General features: G+C 44.8%; 1 protein-coding gene across 1 annotated transcript in view; it reads right to left on the minus strand.

The window, feature by feature from the left end:
- Traf3ip2 (TRAF3 interacting protein 2) overlaps window positions 1-14,232 on the minus strand; it is a 42,033-nt gene that overhangs the window by 12,143 nt on the left and 15,658 nt on the right. Inside the window, exons 3-5 of the mRNA XM_059272526.1 lie at window positions 6,125-6,311; window positions 2,312-2,490; window positions 305-393 (exon numbers count right to left, since the gene is read on the minus strand). Of these exons, the coding sequence (XP_059128509.1) occupies window positions 305-393; window positions 2,312-2,490; window positions 6,125-6,311 (455 nt within the window). The remainder of the gene's footprint in view (window positions 1-304; window positions 394-2,311; window positions 2,491-6,124; window positions 6,312-14,232) is intronic.

Here is a 14,232-nt window from a genome sequence, read left to right on the forward strand (position 1 = left end):
AGCAGGACCAACAGTGGAAGTTAGTAGTGTGGATGTTTGGAGGAAACATGTTGGACACTTCGGGTAGTTTAAAATGTGGTGGAATACTTGTCTAGTATGAGTGAGGCCCTGGCCTTGACTCCCCGCACCAAATAAATAAATAGGTACCCAGAGTTTAATTATCCAAATCCATACACAATTAGCTCATGATCACATAAATAAAAAATCAACTGTCCATACTTTACTATCATCATCACCATCATCATCATCATTATTACTATGTTCAACCAAACTGTTCAGTTTTCTCCTTGAATAAAATACTTACTGCGGTTTGGAAGCCATTCACCAACAAAAAGTTCACAAATTTTACCACCTCCATGGCTGTGTCCATAGAATAAGTGATAAAGACTTTCCCTAAGAGAGAAATGTCAGAGTTGTTGAAACTAATCAAATTAATCTGTTGTACACAGCACTTCTAAGTAGGATGCATTGCCCTTTGTGTTGGAGGGTGGCCTAAGGGCTTCTGCCTGCAGTGGTGTGGATTGCTATCCTCTGTGACAAAGGCTGGGACCTGTCCAAGACAGAAGGGACAGAGGAGAGTCCTGGCAGGCTGAGAGCAGCCTCAGAGGTCTTCTGGAACAGCACATGAGATGTTACAAAGTCTACCACCCACAGCCTGCAAAGCTTTTAAGCTCAGGCCACTGCCTTGTTTCTTAGAGACACACTTGGCCCTGTGCCCAAGGAAAACACTCTCCCAGCAGGCTAAGAAGCTAAGGCTTGCTGAGGGGCCACCCAGCAGTGTCTGCTTTTGATCTCAGGATGCTCTCTGCTGCCCTGGACTCTTGTCTGACAAGACCAAGTAGGGAGTTGAGCGAGAAAGTGTTTCCATGCCCTCCCCCAGTCAACTCTTCTTGGGAGAAAGGTCAGGAAGCAGGAGCAGACTGATGCCCAGATCAGAAATGTGAGTGCAACTTCAGCAGTTTAAAGGGGAGCCACTGCCTCAGGGCAGTCCAGCATCGCAGGCTTCCGCTTTCCTTCCCAAGCCATAGGCAGAGCTGTTCTGATAAGCTGACCCTGCCCAGCCAGAACCACTGTATTCTCAGACTAAAGAATTGGGGAAATTACTTGGCTAGCAGTTTAATGTGGTAGACAGATAATCTGTACTGTTGCCTTTTAGTCTGGAATGAGCCAGTTAAATCTCAAGAAACCCTGAGGCAGAGGATAAAGAAGAAAGTTACAGAAGAGAGGATGAGTCTGTATGCATTCATCTGTGCGGAGACTCTTCAGAATAGAAACACACCTCTCAAATGGAAGTGTGTACAGTGTATCATGGCGGTAGTAACCAAGCAGCCAGGCATACGGGCAGCGTCTGACCCTTAGTCACCTCTGTATGTACTAACTTTAGGACCCCTTTCCTAGATTATAGGCCAGGCGGACTATTGGGACTGTACACCATGTAAGATCATGTCTGTCTACTCAGATATTTTTCTGATTGAAGTGTGTAAAATTTTGAGGTGCTCAGAAACAAAATTTTTGTCTAAAAACCATGGCACTCATCATCATAGAATTCTTTTGGAGCGGTAAGTGGTGACAGGTAGAGATTCAACAAGCAATTAGCAAAGCAAAGGCCTCCAGTTTGGTTCTGAGTGTCCCAGATCTGGAAAGAGTGCGCCTCTCCAGCAAAATAATTCATTAGTAGTGACTGATTTCTTAAGATTTCTGGAGCTAAGAATCCTAACTGGCCTTACTCTCAGAACATTTTGGTAATATTTCAACATTTCTGGATCTAGCGGCAGAGTGTGGAAAACGAATCATCACCTGACACTGAACAGAATATTTCTTTAAACAAAAGGCTTAGTTTGCACTGGGGTGTGAAGCAGTATGGGAATGTGAGATGGTTTTGTTTTAGTCTGGTTTTTCCTTTTTCCAAGTAAGACTGCTCACTCCTACAGAAAATGACCTTGTTCTTGATAGCTGCTGCTAATTTACAGTGAGACACTAAGTTTCTACCCAATGCCACATGGGCATCCGATCCATCTACCCAGGGGCACGTCACTGAAGAACAGCATTTAGAAAAGAAAAGAAATATGGGGGGAGGGGGTTGTTTGTTGTTTTCTATGTGTTAAGAAAAACCCAGCAGTTTGGGAGCACTACTTGTGAGATTAGGATCACTAAAAACATCTTAAAGTGGCTGGGTATTTTTAGAGTAAAAAGGGGAAAAGGTAAATTTTGCTGTCTATGTAAAATATAACTGAGATTATGGATAAGTGACTAAGCCAAACTCTTAAAGCAGAAAACCTGACAAGAAGAAACCATGTTGCAAACAACTTACGTAATTCCTCTGGCAAATTGCTAGTTTTTAGAGTTCCTCGGACCAGGGGGTTGCTAGGGGGTCTAGGCACAGCAGCTGGGGAGGGAGCCTGGGGACCCTGTGGTCTCAACTCTGCAGGATGTTCCAAGGACGCCTCAGGAGCTCCGGCTCCGTTAGATGGTGGGTGATAGAGCTGGTCCCTGCAGGGGAATAAGTTTACAGACGTTTTTTATTTTCATTAGAAAGGCCAAGTTTGGGGAGACAGAAAGACTTTACAAACTGTGGACCATACCCACGCAGGAGCTCTTCCCTCTGCCTCCATTTCTTATCTGACACAGAAGGGAGAGGAGTCCCATGGAGTTGCCTCTATAAACAGGTCAGCTGGCTGCCATATGTGAGGACCCGTGCTCGGGTCAAAAGAGGGAAGCAGGATTTGATTTCTCCATTCAAGGTCTGTCTAATTGGGAAAATAAATTCCATGTACGGGTCAGACAAGGTCACCGGCAAAACAAAATAATATGATGGGTGACAGACTGCAGATATTAAAGGCATTCAGAGCAAAAAGACACAACTTTTAGCTCATGATAACATTTGCTTATGTTTCAAAAGTTTTTTGTTTTGTTTTGTTTTTTTTTTAAGCCATATAGGTTTAAAAGTGTTTCTTTTAAACTCTGTCAGTGAAAGCTCTGACTGGTGACATGGTCTTTATTGTGGTCTTGCCTGCCAGCATTCCTGTGAGCAGCGTGCTGAGGGGAACAAGGGCATGAACTCCTGTGAGCTTTAGAAAACAAAGGACATGCACGTCTTGTTTCTCCCGACAAATAGCCACAGGTGTGTTTTCTGCAGAAGCATCCCAGTGTCCCTGGATGTCAGGAACAAGGTGTGGCATCTCTTGTGCCACTGAAACTCTAGCAGGTGTGGAGTGGCCCTAACCTGCATCAGTTGCAGTTGTGCTGGAGGAGGGGGCAGCCTCTTAGTGGCTCCACTCTGGATCATCCTCTGAGCCTCCTCTGGCCTCCAATTCTGTAAGCACACAGTTCCCGGTAGGAAATCCCCTCTGCCTAAAATAGCTAAGAGGGCAGGTAAGACGGCTCAGTTACGATGGCACTTGCTGCCAAGGCTGGTGACCTGGGTTGGATCCTGGGACCTCTGTGGCGGACAGAGACAACCAACTCCCTGAGTGCTCCATCCTTGTGTGTGCCATGGCATGCACGTGTGCACACACACAGGGAAGTAAGTGAATGACTAAAAAGTAATACAGCTAGAATGGTTTCTCTCTTCTGTAACTTCTAACTGGTAGGGAAATTAAAACTATACCTATAATGTTTTCTTCCTTTTAAAAAATCAGAGGCAAATACGGCAACATGTTAAAATCAGTGTAATGGGACCGTGGGTGTCATTTGTTTCATATTGTAAAAAGTTCAATGTTATGACTGAAGTCTGTATACAGACCTAATTTTAACAGATTTTTGCTGATGTTTTTACCCAAAAGTAATTTTAAAATTCTTAAAGTCTTATGTAATATGACTTAAATAAAACTTTAAAAAAAATCATAAACTCTCAACTACATTTCTAAAATTAGAATGTTTAGGGAATTTCTATCTTATATTTTCATAAATATCGAGCAAATGAGGCCTCTAAAAATATACTTTCAGCTGAGATTCATTTCTTTATTATTTACATTAAATCTTTTTATACACAAAGTTGCTTCATTGTTATAAAAGATGATGACTCATTTGATAAAGAAATGTTAAGGCCTTGATAATTGTACTGACTAATTTTAGGTCAACTTGACACAAACTAGAGTCATCGGAGAGGAGGGAGCCTCAACTGAGAAAATATCTTCCTAAGCTCTGGCTGTAGGCAAGCTTGTGAGGCATCTTCTTAATTAGTGACTGATGGGGGAGGGTCCAGCCCATTGTGGGTGCTGCCACCCCTGGGCTGGTGGTCCTGGGTTCTATAAAAAAGCAGGCTGAGCAAGCCACAAGAAGCAAGCCAGTAAGCAGCACCCCTCCATGGCCTCTGCATCAGCTCCTGCCTCCAGGTTCCTGCCCTGCTTGAGTTCCTGTCCTGACTTCCTTTGATGAAGAACAGTAACATGGTAGCATAAGCCAAATAAACCCTTTCCTCCCCAAGTTGCTTTGGTCATGGTGTTTCGTCTCAGCAACAGTAACCATAACTAAGACAATCATGCTCAAAAACTCACATATAAATTTGTAGGAGTGTGTCTTGCTATGAAGTCCCATGTTACTTAGTTCCCTTATTTAAACTGTGTATTTCGGAAAGTGAAGGGTCTGTCTGGAAGGAACTACAGAGACTTGTGGGCCTTGCGGTGAGGAGAAGCAGACTTGAGTCTTGTTTGCCACTCTTAATAAAACTGACTTTCCTTTTTTCCCTTTGAATACCATTTTTTGGCTAATTGCCAATTTCTTTATCTCCGAAAAATCCACTTTAATAGGCTTTTCAGATGTGATTCTGGTCTATAAAAACAGAATGCCGTTTTACTCTGAGTGCTATGTGAAAGTTGTACTTGAAAAGAAGCAAACATTTCATATTCTTTCTTTCCAATTTTGTTCTAAAACAGGAAACTCCACTTGCTCCTGTGTATTTTAGACACACAAGAGAAAAGGTAACCTTGAAGAAGAATTTGAAAAATAAAAACAGTAAGAAGAAAAAACCACTAAGAGAGGACTCAAGTACAGTGTGCGCCTGCGCCCTGAGGGTGGGTTGACGGTGCGTGGTCCTTAGTGTGGCAGCACGTTGGAAAGAGCTGGGGGACCTTTGAGATGGGCCTGACTTCAAGTCAGGTCTGGTGAGAACTGCACTAGAAGAACAAGTCCAAAGTTCGGCACAGTAGTGCATGCTCTTTAGGAGACTAACTCAGGACGGTAACAAATTTGAAGCCAGCAAGGGTGACAGAGAGAGTTTGAAGCCAGGTTGAACTACTTTGTTAGAACCTGTATTAAAAAAAAAAAATAATTGCTAGGCGGTGGTGGCACACACCTTTAATCCCAGCACTCGGGAGGCAGAGGCAGGGGGATCTCTGAGTTCAAGGCCAGCCTGATCTACAGAGTGAGTTCCAGGACGGGCTCCAAAGCTACACGGAGAAATCTGTCTCGAAAAACAAAAACAAAAAAAGGAAAGCAGGGAAGCCTGGTTCCCTCCGTGGCTTCTCCCTCTTCATATCATGCCATCTTACCCTCTACCTCACACTCCTGTGTGATGCCATCTTACCCTCTACCTCACACTCCTGTGTGATGCCATCTTACCCTCTACCTCACACTCCTGTGTGATGCCATCTTACCCTCTACCTCACACTCCTGTGTGATGCCATCTTACCCTCTACCTCACACTCCTGTGTGATGCCATCTTACCCTCTACCTCACACTCCTGTGTGATGCTATCTGCCATGAAGGTGACATAGGCAGGAGGACCCCTTATCTTGGACCTTTGAGCTAATGAAATATTTTTTGTCTGTCAAGCACCCAGCTTCAAAGACCTTGTTATACCAGTGGGAAATGGACCAAAGCACAGGGTTAGTTAAGACAGACTTTTGAAAACACAGCATTATTTTTCTGGAAGAAGCAGAGGCGGGATCAGTTTGTATGGATGGTTTTATCGCAAAAGAAATAACTAGAAACCAGATGTGATGGTGCTAAGAGAGCCTTGTCAACCACTTTCTCCAGTGCTGATCTGAAAGTTTATAGTGGGTATTTCACTGTGTGGCTGCGCTGACCTAGGTGCAGGCCTACAGACGCTCGCCATGCGTCTTTGTTACCTTGACAATCCTTTTCAAGTCAGGACGTGTGGGGATGGCTCTTGCCATACTCATACCTTGGGAGCCTTGGGAAAGAGAAGTCTCTCTGTGCAGGTCTCTCTCCTTGGTCCTGGGGGCTGGGGTAATTCAGGACGACCTTCTGCACAGGATACAGGCCTCTCACCCTTGCCCCAGGAAAGACCTGCCCAGGCAGGGCAGGCTGGATGACTTGCTGGTAGGCTGTTGGAGGGTAGCCATGAGCATCTGTGGGTGAACAAGGAAATGGCAGAGAAGGTTGATTTGACTCCAGCTCCTGCAAGCCACAGGCCATGCAAGCTCACTGAACAGTTTTCTCCTGATAGCAATTCAGGCTCCAAATATCAACCCACCTCCATGTATCTGCCATATTCTCTACTACTAACTACTTCACAATATTCATGAAACTGATACACTTTTTTTTTTAATATAAAAACATCTGTGAATTCACATGTTTGACATTCCAGTTAGAACACTCAAGGAATTTTTTAAAGTCCTCTTTGAATAAGTTACTTAGGATAATCCTTCCCTGAAGAGCCTTTCTCACACCACTGTTCCCACCTTATTTCCACACTGTCTAAAACCTGGGGCTAGGAGAAACCATCCTTGTGATAGACTTAAGGTCTGTGCTGGACTGCATGTGCTATTGCATGCTTTAATCCCAGACTGGGAGGCAGATCTCATGTGAGTTCAAGGCCAGCCTGGTCTACATACAGAGATCCCCCCCCCCTAAAAAAAGTTACTATATTTCCCATCACCACTAAGTGGACACACACACACACACACACACACACACACACACACACACACTCCCACTCTGCTCCCTCTTAGGAAGAAGTAAAGGAGTGGAACCTTGGCTCATCCTCTGGGAAGGAGCCAGCAACCCCTTTAACTTCCCAGTCTGTCTTGTTAAAGCCCATGTGCACTTGGCCCCAAGACAATAGAAAAGATAAGGAATGGGAGGACTGAGGAGAGGGCTCCGCCCACGAGGTATTTGCTGTGTAATCTGAGGACCTGAGTTCAAGCCTCCCACATACATATAGTTGGTCATGGGGCAGCACATGCCCAGTGCTAGGGAGGCAGAGGCAGGAGAATCCCCGGGGCTCACTGGCTAGCAGTGGACTACTTGTTCAGTGACAGGCTCTCTCTCCAAAGATAAGGTGGAGAGTGATTAAGAAAGACATCTGGCATGTACCTCTAGCCCCTACATGCATATGCATGTACACACACACACACACACACACACACACACACACACACACACATACACACAAACACATAAACATAAAAAAAATTAGTTATTTTTTAAAAGAGCAGGGATTAGAGCAAAGCCAGGCTGGCAGGGACTGATGTGAACATGTAACTTGGGAGAAAGTTAGTCCTAGGAAACCCCGGAGTAACGGGGTCCCAAGAGAAGGCCAGCTCAGCTGACAAGGTAAAAGAATTAAAGAAAAAATACTGGGCCAGGAGAGATGGCTCAGCAGTTAAGAGTACTTGCTGTTCTTCTAGGGGACTTGAGTTTGGTTCCCAGCACCCATGTCAGGCAGCTGACAGTGACCTGTAACTCCAGCTCCAGAGGATCCAGCACCCTCCTGTGGCCTTTAGTATACTTGTGGTATAGATTCACACAAACACATACTCCTAAGTAAAAATTTTAGAAGAGAGCTGTAGAGGAGGGACACAAGGACCCAGCAGGGGTGAGAGAGAAGGGCTCTGGGGGCATTACACAGGCCTAAACGGTTACAGTTGGGAAACCTGAGAGGTGCATGGGGACTGGAGATGACCGAGTATTAAGCTCTCAAAGAGGAGCCATGAGTCCCCTCAGGACCCGGCCTGTCACCTCTTCTCAGGTCAGAAGCACGACGAGCCAGTTAGGGCAGAAGCATTTTTATTTAAAAAATTATCATTGGTTTTAAATCCTTGCCCAATTTATAGAAGTCATAGTTCTGTTGCTCTGCCAGGGTAATATATGTGAGGGAGACCCAGAGAAATAAAACAGTAAAGAAGCAAGAAAGTGACATAACTCGATTGCAGTAAGGAGTCCCGCTGCATGGTCAGGTCGCTGCTCTTGACCGCCTCGCCCAGTTGAGGTACCAGAACGAGGAGAATGGCACTGGCCTGAGTTTGGTATACAGTCAGAAGCCTGGACCACTTTTAAGGAATCATTCAGGGGAATGACATCCTCAGTACAGAAGAGCCAACAACTAATCTGTGTGTTTACTAGTGTGGCTACCTCCAGGTCTCACTGTCTGGACTCGGAACCTTGGCTGATGACCCTGGCCATTAACTCAGGCTAGTCTTGCATGCCTGGTCAAACTCCCTGGGGCCATTCATTGTTTGCCTTGACCCTCATATCAGCTGTATCCTTCCTCCCATTCTTCCTCTTGAAAAAGTGACCGTGCACCTCCAGCGTAGGCTGTCTACACATGACCCTTGTCCTGCTCGTGTTAAGCTCTGACCATTGCAAATAGAAGGTTTGAGGAAAGGAGGAGACAAGGAGATGAAAGGGATTTGCCTGGGCCTGTCCCCACATGGGGCTGACAAAGGAAACCAGGACTTGGAGGGGAGCTCTAAGAATGGGGAAACAAGACCATGGAGACTTCTATGGTCTAGAACAAGGTCCACCACCAAGGCTTTACTTCGGCAGCCTTCTTAGAACAGGCCAGGTAGATCCCAGGACGTCCAGATTGCTCATGGGAATTGCAGGGCAACGAGGCAGGTCACTACTGCTGCTCAGGCTGAAGGGACAAAAAGTGGTCCTGCCATCCTGTCACCAGGCAGGAGCCCAGCTCACCTTTAGATTAGCTTTGCATGGGTTTAGAAGCAGCTGTAGCTGCAATCCTCCAGCATCTACTGCACTAAGATTCAGCCTGCATGGCCAGGTCCCTGTGGTTGATCTCATCTCCCACAACACTGTCGCAGGCTTATCATGGCCCACCTTCATCTTGAATACCCTAAGCTGGTCCCCACCTCCGGGATCTGAGCTTACATCTTCTGGATGCAGAAAGATTTTGCCTTAGATCGTCACAGATCAACCACTACGTGGCTCTTCTGGCCTGCTGAGGGAGGCCCATCCCCACAGAGCTTCCTTCTCCCTTCCCCGTTTTCATCCCCTCAAAATAGGAAGGGTTTATAAGAACAGGGTGTAGGGGGGCTTTGCCACCACTCACCAAGCACAGTGCAGCTACAGAGGCAGCCCTCAATTTATGAGGACGGAACAGTTAGTCACAAAGCCAACTTACACATGGAAGAGGAACCATTTTGGACTGCACAGCCTGCTTGCTTAAGTCTCGGTTTGCTAAACTACCTCCTTCTTGTCTGCTGTTCTTCGTCTGCTTCTTCTTTTTTTTTTTTTTTTTAATCAGTTTTGCCCTCCAGAAATGAGAGACAAGGTCAAAGAGGAGAAACTGCCAGGGCCTTGAAAGCTTTTTCAAGGGAGATGCTGGAAGTAAACCCAAGTGAAGTTTTCACTGTTTAGAGCCATTTTTTGCTCCCCATCTCCATTAATGAATGGCTAATAACATTTTATTTGCTTTAAAAGGACTAGCAAGCTCTAATCATAGGGTGTGCTCCTCTTCCAGAAGGCGGATGTTAGTGCTGTTAATCAAAAGCCTTTGAATCAAGGTCAGATGATTGCGAGCAGATTATTTCCCTGCACAACATGTTTTTGTCTCATAGCAACAAATCGTATCATTAAAATCACCAAGCACGTGGGCTGAGCGTTTGACTAGCTGTAACTCTCAGTTCTGAAATGGCCACCTGTGGTAAAAAGTTGCACCAGTGGATATGAGCAGATGAAAATGATCCACCTCGTTGGTTTTTAAATTCGAGTCCCAACAATTTAATGTTCAAAACAAGGACTGAATACCACAAGGTCAACCAAAGTAAGCCTTTCCTTCTGTATGTGGAACCTGGGCCGTTTTTGCCAGGAAATTTGGCTAGTTGTATAGAAAAGTCAAATTAAAAAGTAAGTTTATTAGGTAAATAAGCAACTTTTATTGTGTCGATGTGTATAAGTACATACACACATGCATGCCTGGAGGTCAGAGGACAATGTGTGAGAACTGGTCCTCTCTTTCACCATGTGGGTCCCAGGGATCAAACAGGTTGTCAGGCTTAGTGGCTGGCACCCTTACCCACTGAGCCATACTGCCAGACCTCAATGCTCAACTTGTAATCATTCTCTTCCCCTAGCATGACCAGGCCTTGCTAGCTCCATGCTGAGGACTGGTCTAGGTGCTTTACTCAGGATGACAGAGTTAGATTTTCTGTTTCCCGGAAGGAACAGTCTGACTCAGAATGGAATCCAGGCCTTGCATCCTGTCTTCTCTGGCATCTCAGTCTCCCTGCCCCACCTCCTCTGGCCCACGGCCTTGTTCTTGGCACCTTAGCAACATCAGTCTCCTTGCCTCTCTGGCATTCTCATTCTTTAGTTTTCGGCTCAACTGTCCATTCAGTGAGACCCACTCTGGCTGCCTGCCTATGAACAGCCGTTCCAGCCCCTGGCTAGTTCCTTTGTGGCATATATGCCTTTGTCACGGTGTGTGCATATTTCTACTTCCTTTCTGTCTGCGCACCTGTGTCTGGTACTATCTATGCAGTGCTATCTAGCAGATAACATGGCAAATTTTACTTAGTAAATTGATAAATGAACGGGCAAGTTCTATTTACAAGTTCACGGTCCTCCCTTCTTTCCTTTCCCACCACACAATTAAAGATGGCCTTTCGAAGACTTGATGTCACAAAAATCTCGACCAATGATGAGAGGTCTCTCCCTTCCCCAGAAGGTAGACTCTTCTTTTTACTCATTCAACAAATATTTATAGACCCTCTACTCCCAGGCACATAGTGAACCAAGATAAATGTGGTACAGTTCCCTTATGCAGCTCAAGATAAATAGAGACAGGGAGAAATCTGTGTGTCTGTAGGTGTCTGTTTTTCAACACAAACCCACACTAGTCAGTGTGTGAGAAGGGAAGGCATACAAATCAGCAGCCACCTACTTGAGAATCACTGCTCAAAAATAGCTTCCCACAGACTTCTCTCCTATGCCTAAAATTCCATCAAGGGAGTTTATTCTGTAGGAGACGGAAGGTGGGTGATGTGATAGACAAATGACTTGCTAGCATAGTAACTCCTCGGTTCCGAGGCAGTGTTGAGCACAACATGAAAACAGCAAAAAATGAAAAGCTTGCACAATCTTAAATGAGCACCCAGCACCGAGTGCTGTTTGTCAGCCTTGTGAGCCGCTTGGCCTCAGTACAGACAGTTTTCATGTCACTGGGCTCTTTCCACTTGGAATTGTAAACCAAGCCTTAAATGAGGTTTTCCATGTATCAGGGAAAACAGTCAACATTTTTCTTCCTTATTAAGAATGGTAGTAAAAGAGCTTATGAGAGAGAAAATAAAATTGGATTTTCAAGTTGTCAAAAAACATCATGATAAAATGCAATCAGTTTATCCAGGAAACAAAATGGCCAACATAAACTGTTAGAAGAACTCCCACAGCTGTAAGCAGCTGGGACTCCTGCAAGGCAACTCCTTCCTTTATCATTGCTTCCATCTGGTTTATTTTTTCCTTGCTTTAACTGTGCATGCATTCTAGCATACAAACAGTCACATGTGCCCTCTTTCCCCCCAGCCCGCTTTGGTCCATGGGAGCATGTGCCCACATGCCGTATTCTGTCTCCTTAATAAAGGAAACAAAAACTGTATAAAGCATAAGGGCTCATTAGATCTCAGTCCGTCTTTGGCCCAAATAGATTTGTGTTGCGGGCTTGATTGGCTTGCTTACACAAGCTTCATCTGGTGACCTTCAGTGGAAGGGTTCTTAAGACAACAGAGGCCAACTTCCGGAGCTGTGCTGAAGAAAATTCTAGGCTGTTTCAGCTCTTGTTTTCATTTGCTTTGGGCTTTTTTTTTTTTTTTTTTAACATGAAAAAGGTGACCAGTAATGTTACTTTTGCTTTAACTTGCAAAATGCAAAGACACACCATTTGCATGGTGATCATTATTTATTTATATATTCATTAACAGGCAAGGAAGTAATGCTCTTCTAAAGCTGAGTGGAGCCACGTAGCCATGGTTTCCAGAGCACAGCCTCCCTCAGGTGAACAGCTCTTTTGAAGTGATTTTGTTGGCAATTAAGTGCAGTTATAACCCTGACATGCAACTGCAAATTTGTATATCTGTCCTGAATGTCTGAAATCCATGCCAGCAAGAGGGATCTGAAAGTGAAGGCGTCCTCTACAGTGCTGGGCGGTGGGATCCATTTCCAGATCACAGGAAAACTAAGAGCAGCCAGTGCTGAGAACCTGCTAGCAGCCAGTCACTTTTCCTAGAGCCTTTAATGCATTATCTCATTTAGTCCTCGGAGCACCCTCCCAGGAGCCTTCCTGCTAGGCACATCATTAATATTCCAGGGCTGCAGTGTCCTGCAGAGAACCTTAAGCACTCGGCCACCCCGATACCTTCCCTGTGGTTAGGGCTCTCAGGAAAGGGGGTCAAGGATATGCAGCATGAACTAAGGCACGCTCAGGTTTTATGCATTCTTTTTTCTTCCTTTCGATTTTTATTTATCTTTTAATTATAGGAATAGTTTGCTATTTAAAGTTAGCAAAACTATATAAGATTACAAGGAAAAATACCCCTGTTCCCTCTTAACCCTTACTTTCTCTCCTGTTAATAACTGGTGCAATCCTTCAGGACTTTTAAAGGTGTATATAAACATATGTAGTTTCCTTTTGAATAAACATGTATGGGATCAACTCTGTATCTTGCTTTCTGCCTTAATCCTTTTTATGTCAGAATACATACACTGTTTTATGCTATACAACGGGGAACAAGCAGACCACTTGAATAAATAAATCATAGCATGCAGGTGCTCTTCAGCCTACGTTAATCTGTGTCTCAATACACTCATTATAAACTGAGATGGCAGGCTGAAGTGTATTTACTGTACCTAACGCCCTCAGCATCATTACCTTTGCCGCAGAGCACCCTGCGACTGATGTGCTGTTTCCCCCCAGATCTGGAGCTGATCATGCACTGTGGCTCCCTCCGGTCTCTGCCCAATCCATCCTTTCATACCATCCTGAAGTTACACTCTTGAATCAGGGATCAGCTCTACTGCTCTGGCCCTTTAGTCATAGACAGTTGTTTTTTTTTTTTTTTTTTTTACTTTCATACAAGGTTTTGCTTAAATATGTTGTTTATTTGTGCATGCATGCATGTGCATGCATACACAGAGGCGAGAAAGAGAGCATCAGATCCCTTGGAGCAGGTGTTTATAGGATGCCCAGCTCATTATGTGGGTGCTGGGACCGACACTCTGTTGTTCTGGATAGAGCGGCAAGTACTCTTAATCTGGGAACCATCTCTGCGGCCACCAGCTGTGTTTGGTTTTAGGGTTTGGGATTTCTTTCTTTTTAACAGTTTTTTTTTTTTTTTTTTTTTTAATAACACGTGTGTCAGCATGTGTGTTTATGCATTTGAAGGCAGGTGCCCACAGAAGCCAGGGGCATCAGATCCCCCTGCAGCTGCAGCTGTAGGCCGTTGTGAGCTGCCTGACATGGGTACTGGGAATTGAACTCAGGTCCAGCAAGAACAGCACACGCTCTTAACTGCTGAGCCATCTCTCCAGCCCAGTGTTTTAATAAACATGTGTCTGTGTATATTTTTATTTGTTTGGTGTTTCTATAGGATATACTACTAAAAGTAAGACTGATGTCCAAAAGGGAGGACTCAAAAAATTGTGATAAGTAATGAAATTGCCTTCCAGAATTGCACCAATTCCTGTTCTTACCAAAAGTGTCTGAACTGTTCGTTGTCCTATACCCACTAACACTGAGGCTGTGCAGGGTTTTTATTTTGGCATCCATTGTTACATAAAATGTATTGTTTCTTTTTTAATCAGCACGCGTGTGTGTGTGTGTGTGTGTGTGTGTGTGTGTGTGTACACTGTATACACATGTATGTGAATGCAGGTGTCCTTGGAGATCAGGGTATTGGATTGCCCTGGGGCTGAGTTACAGGCAGTTGTGAGGAGAACTGAACTCAGGTCCTCTCTAAGCAGCAAATGCTTTGAACCACCGACCCATTTCTCCAGCATTGTTTGTGGCACAGGTCTCATGCGCATTTCGGCTCTTTG

This window comes from Peromyscus eremicus, chromosome 8b (genome assembly GCF_949786415.1).
Source record: "Peromyscus eremicus chromosome 8b, PerEre_H2_v1, whole genome shotgun sequence".
Taxonomy (NCBI): domain Eukaryota; kingdom Metazoa; phylum Chordata; class Mammalia; order Rodentia; family Cricetidae; genus Peromyscus; species Peromyscus eremicus.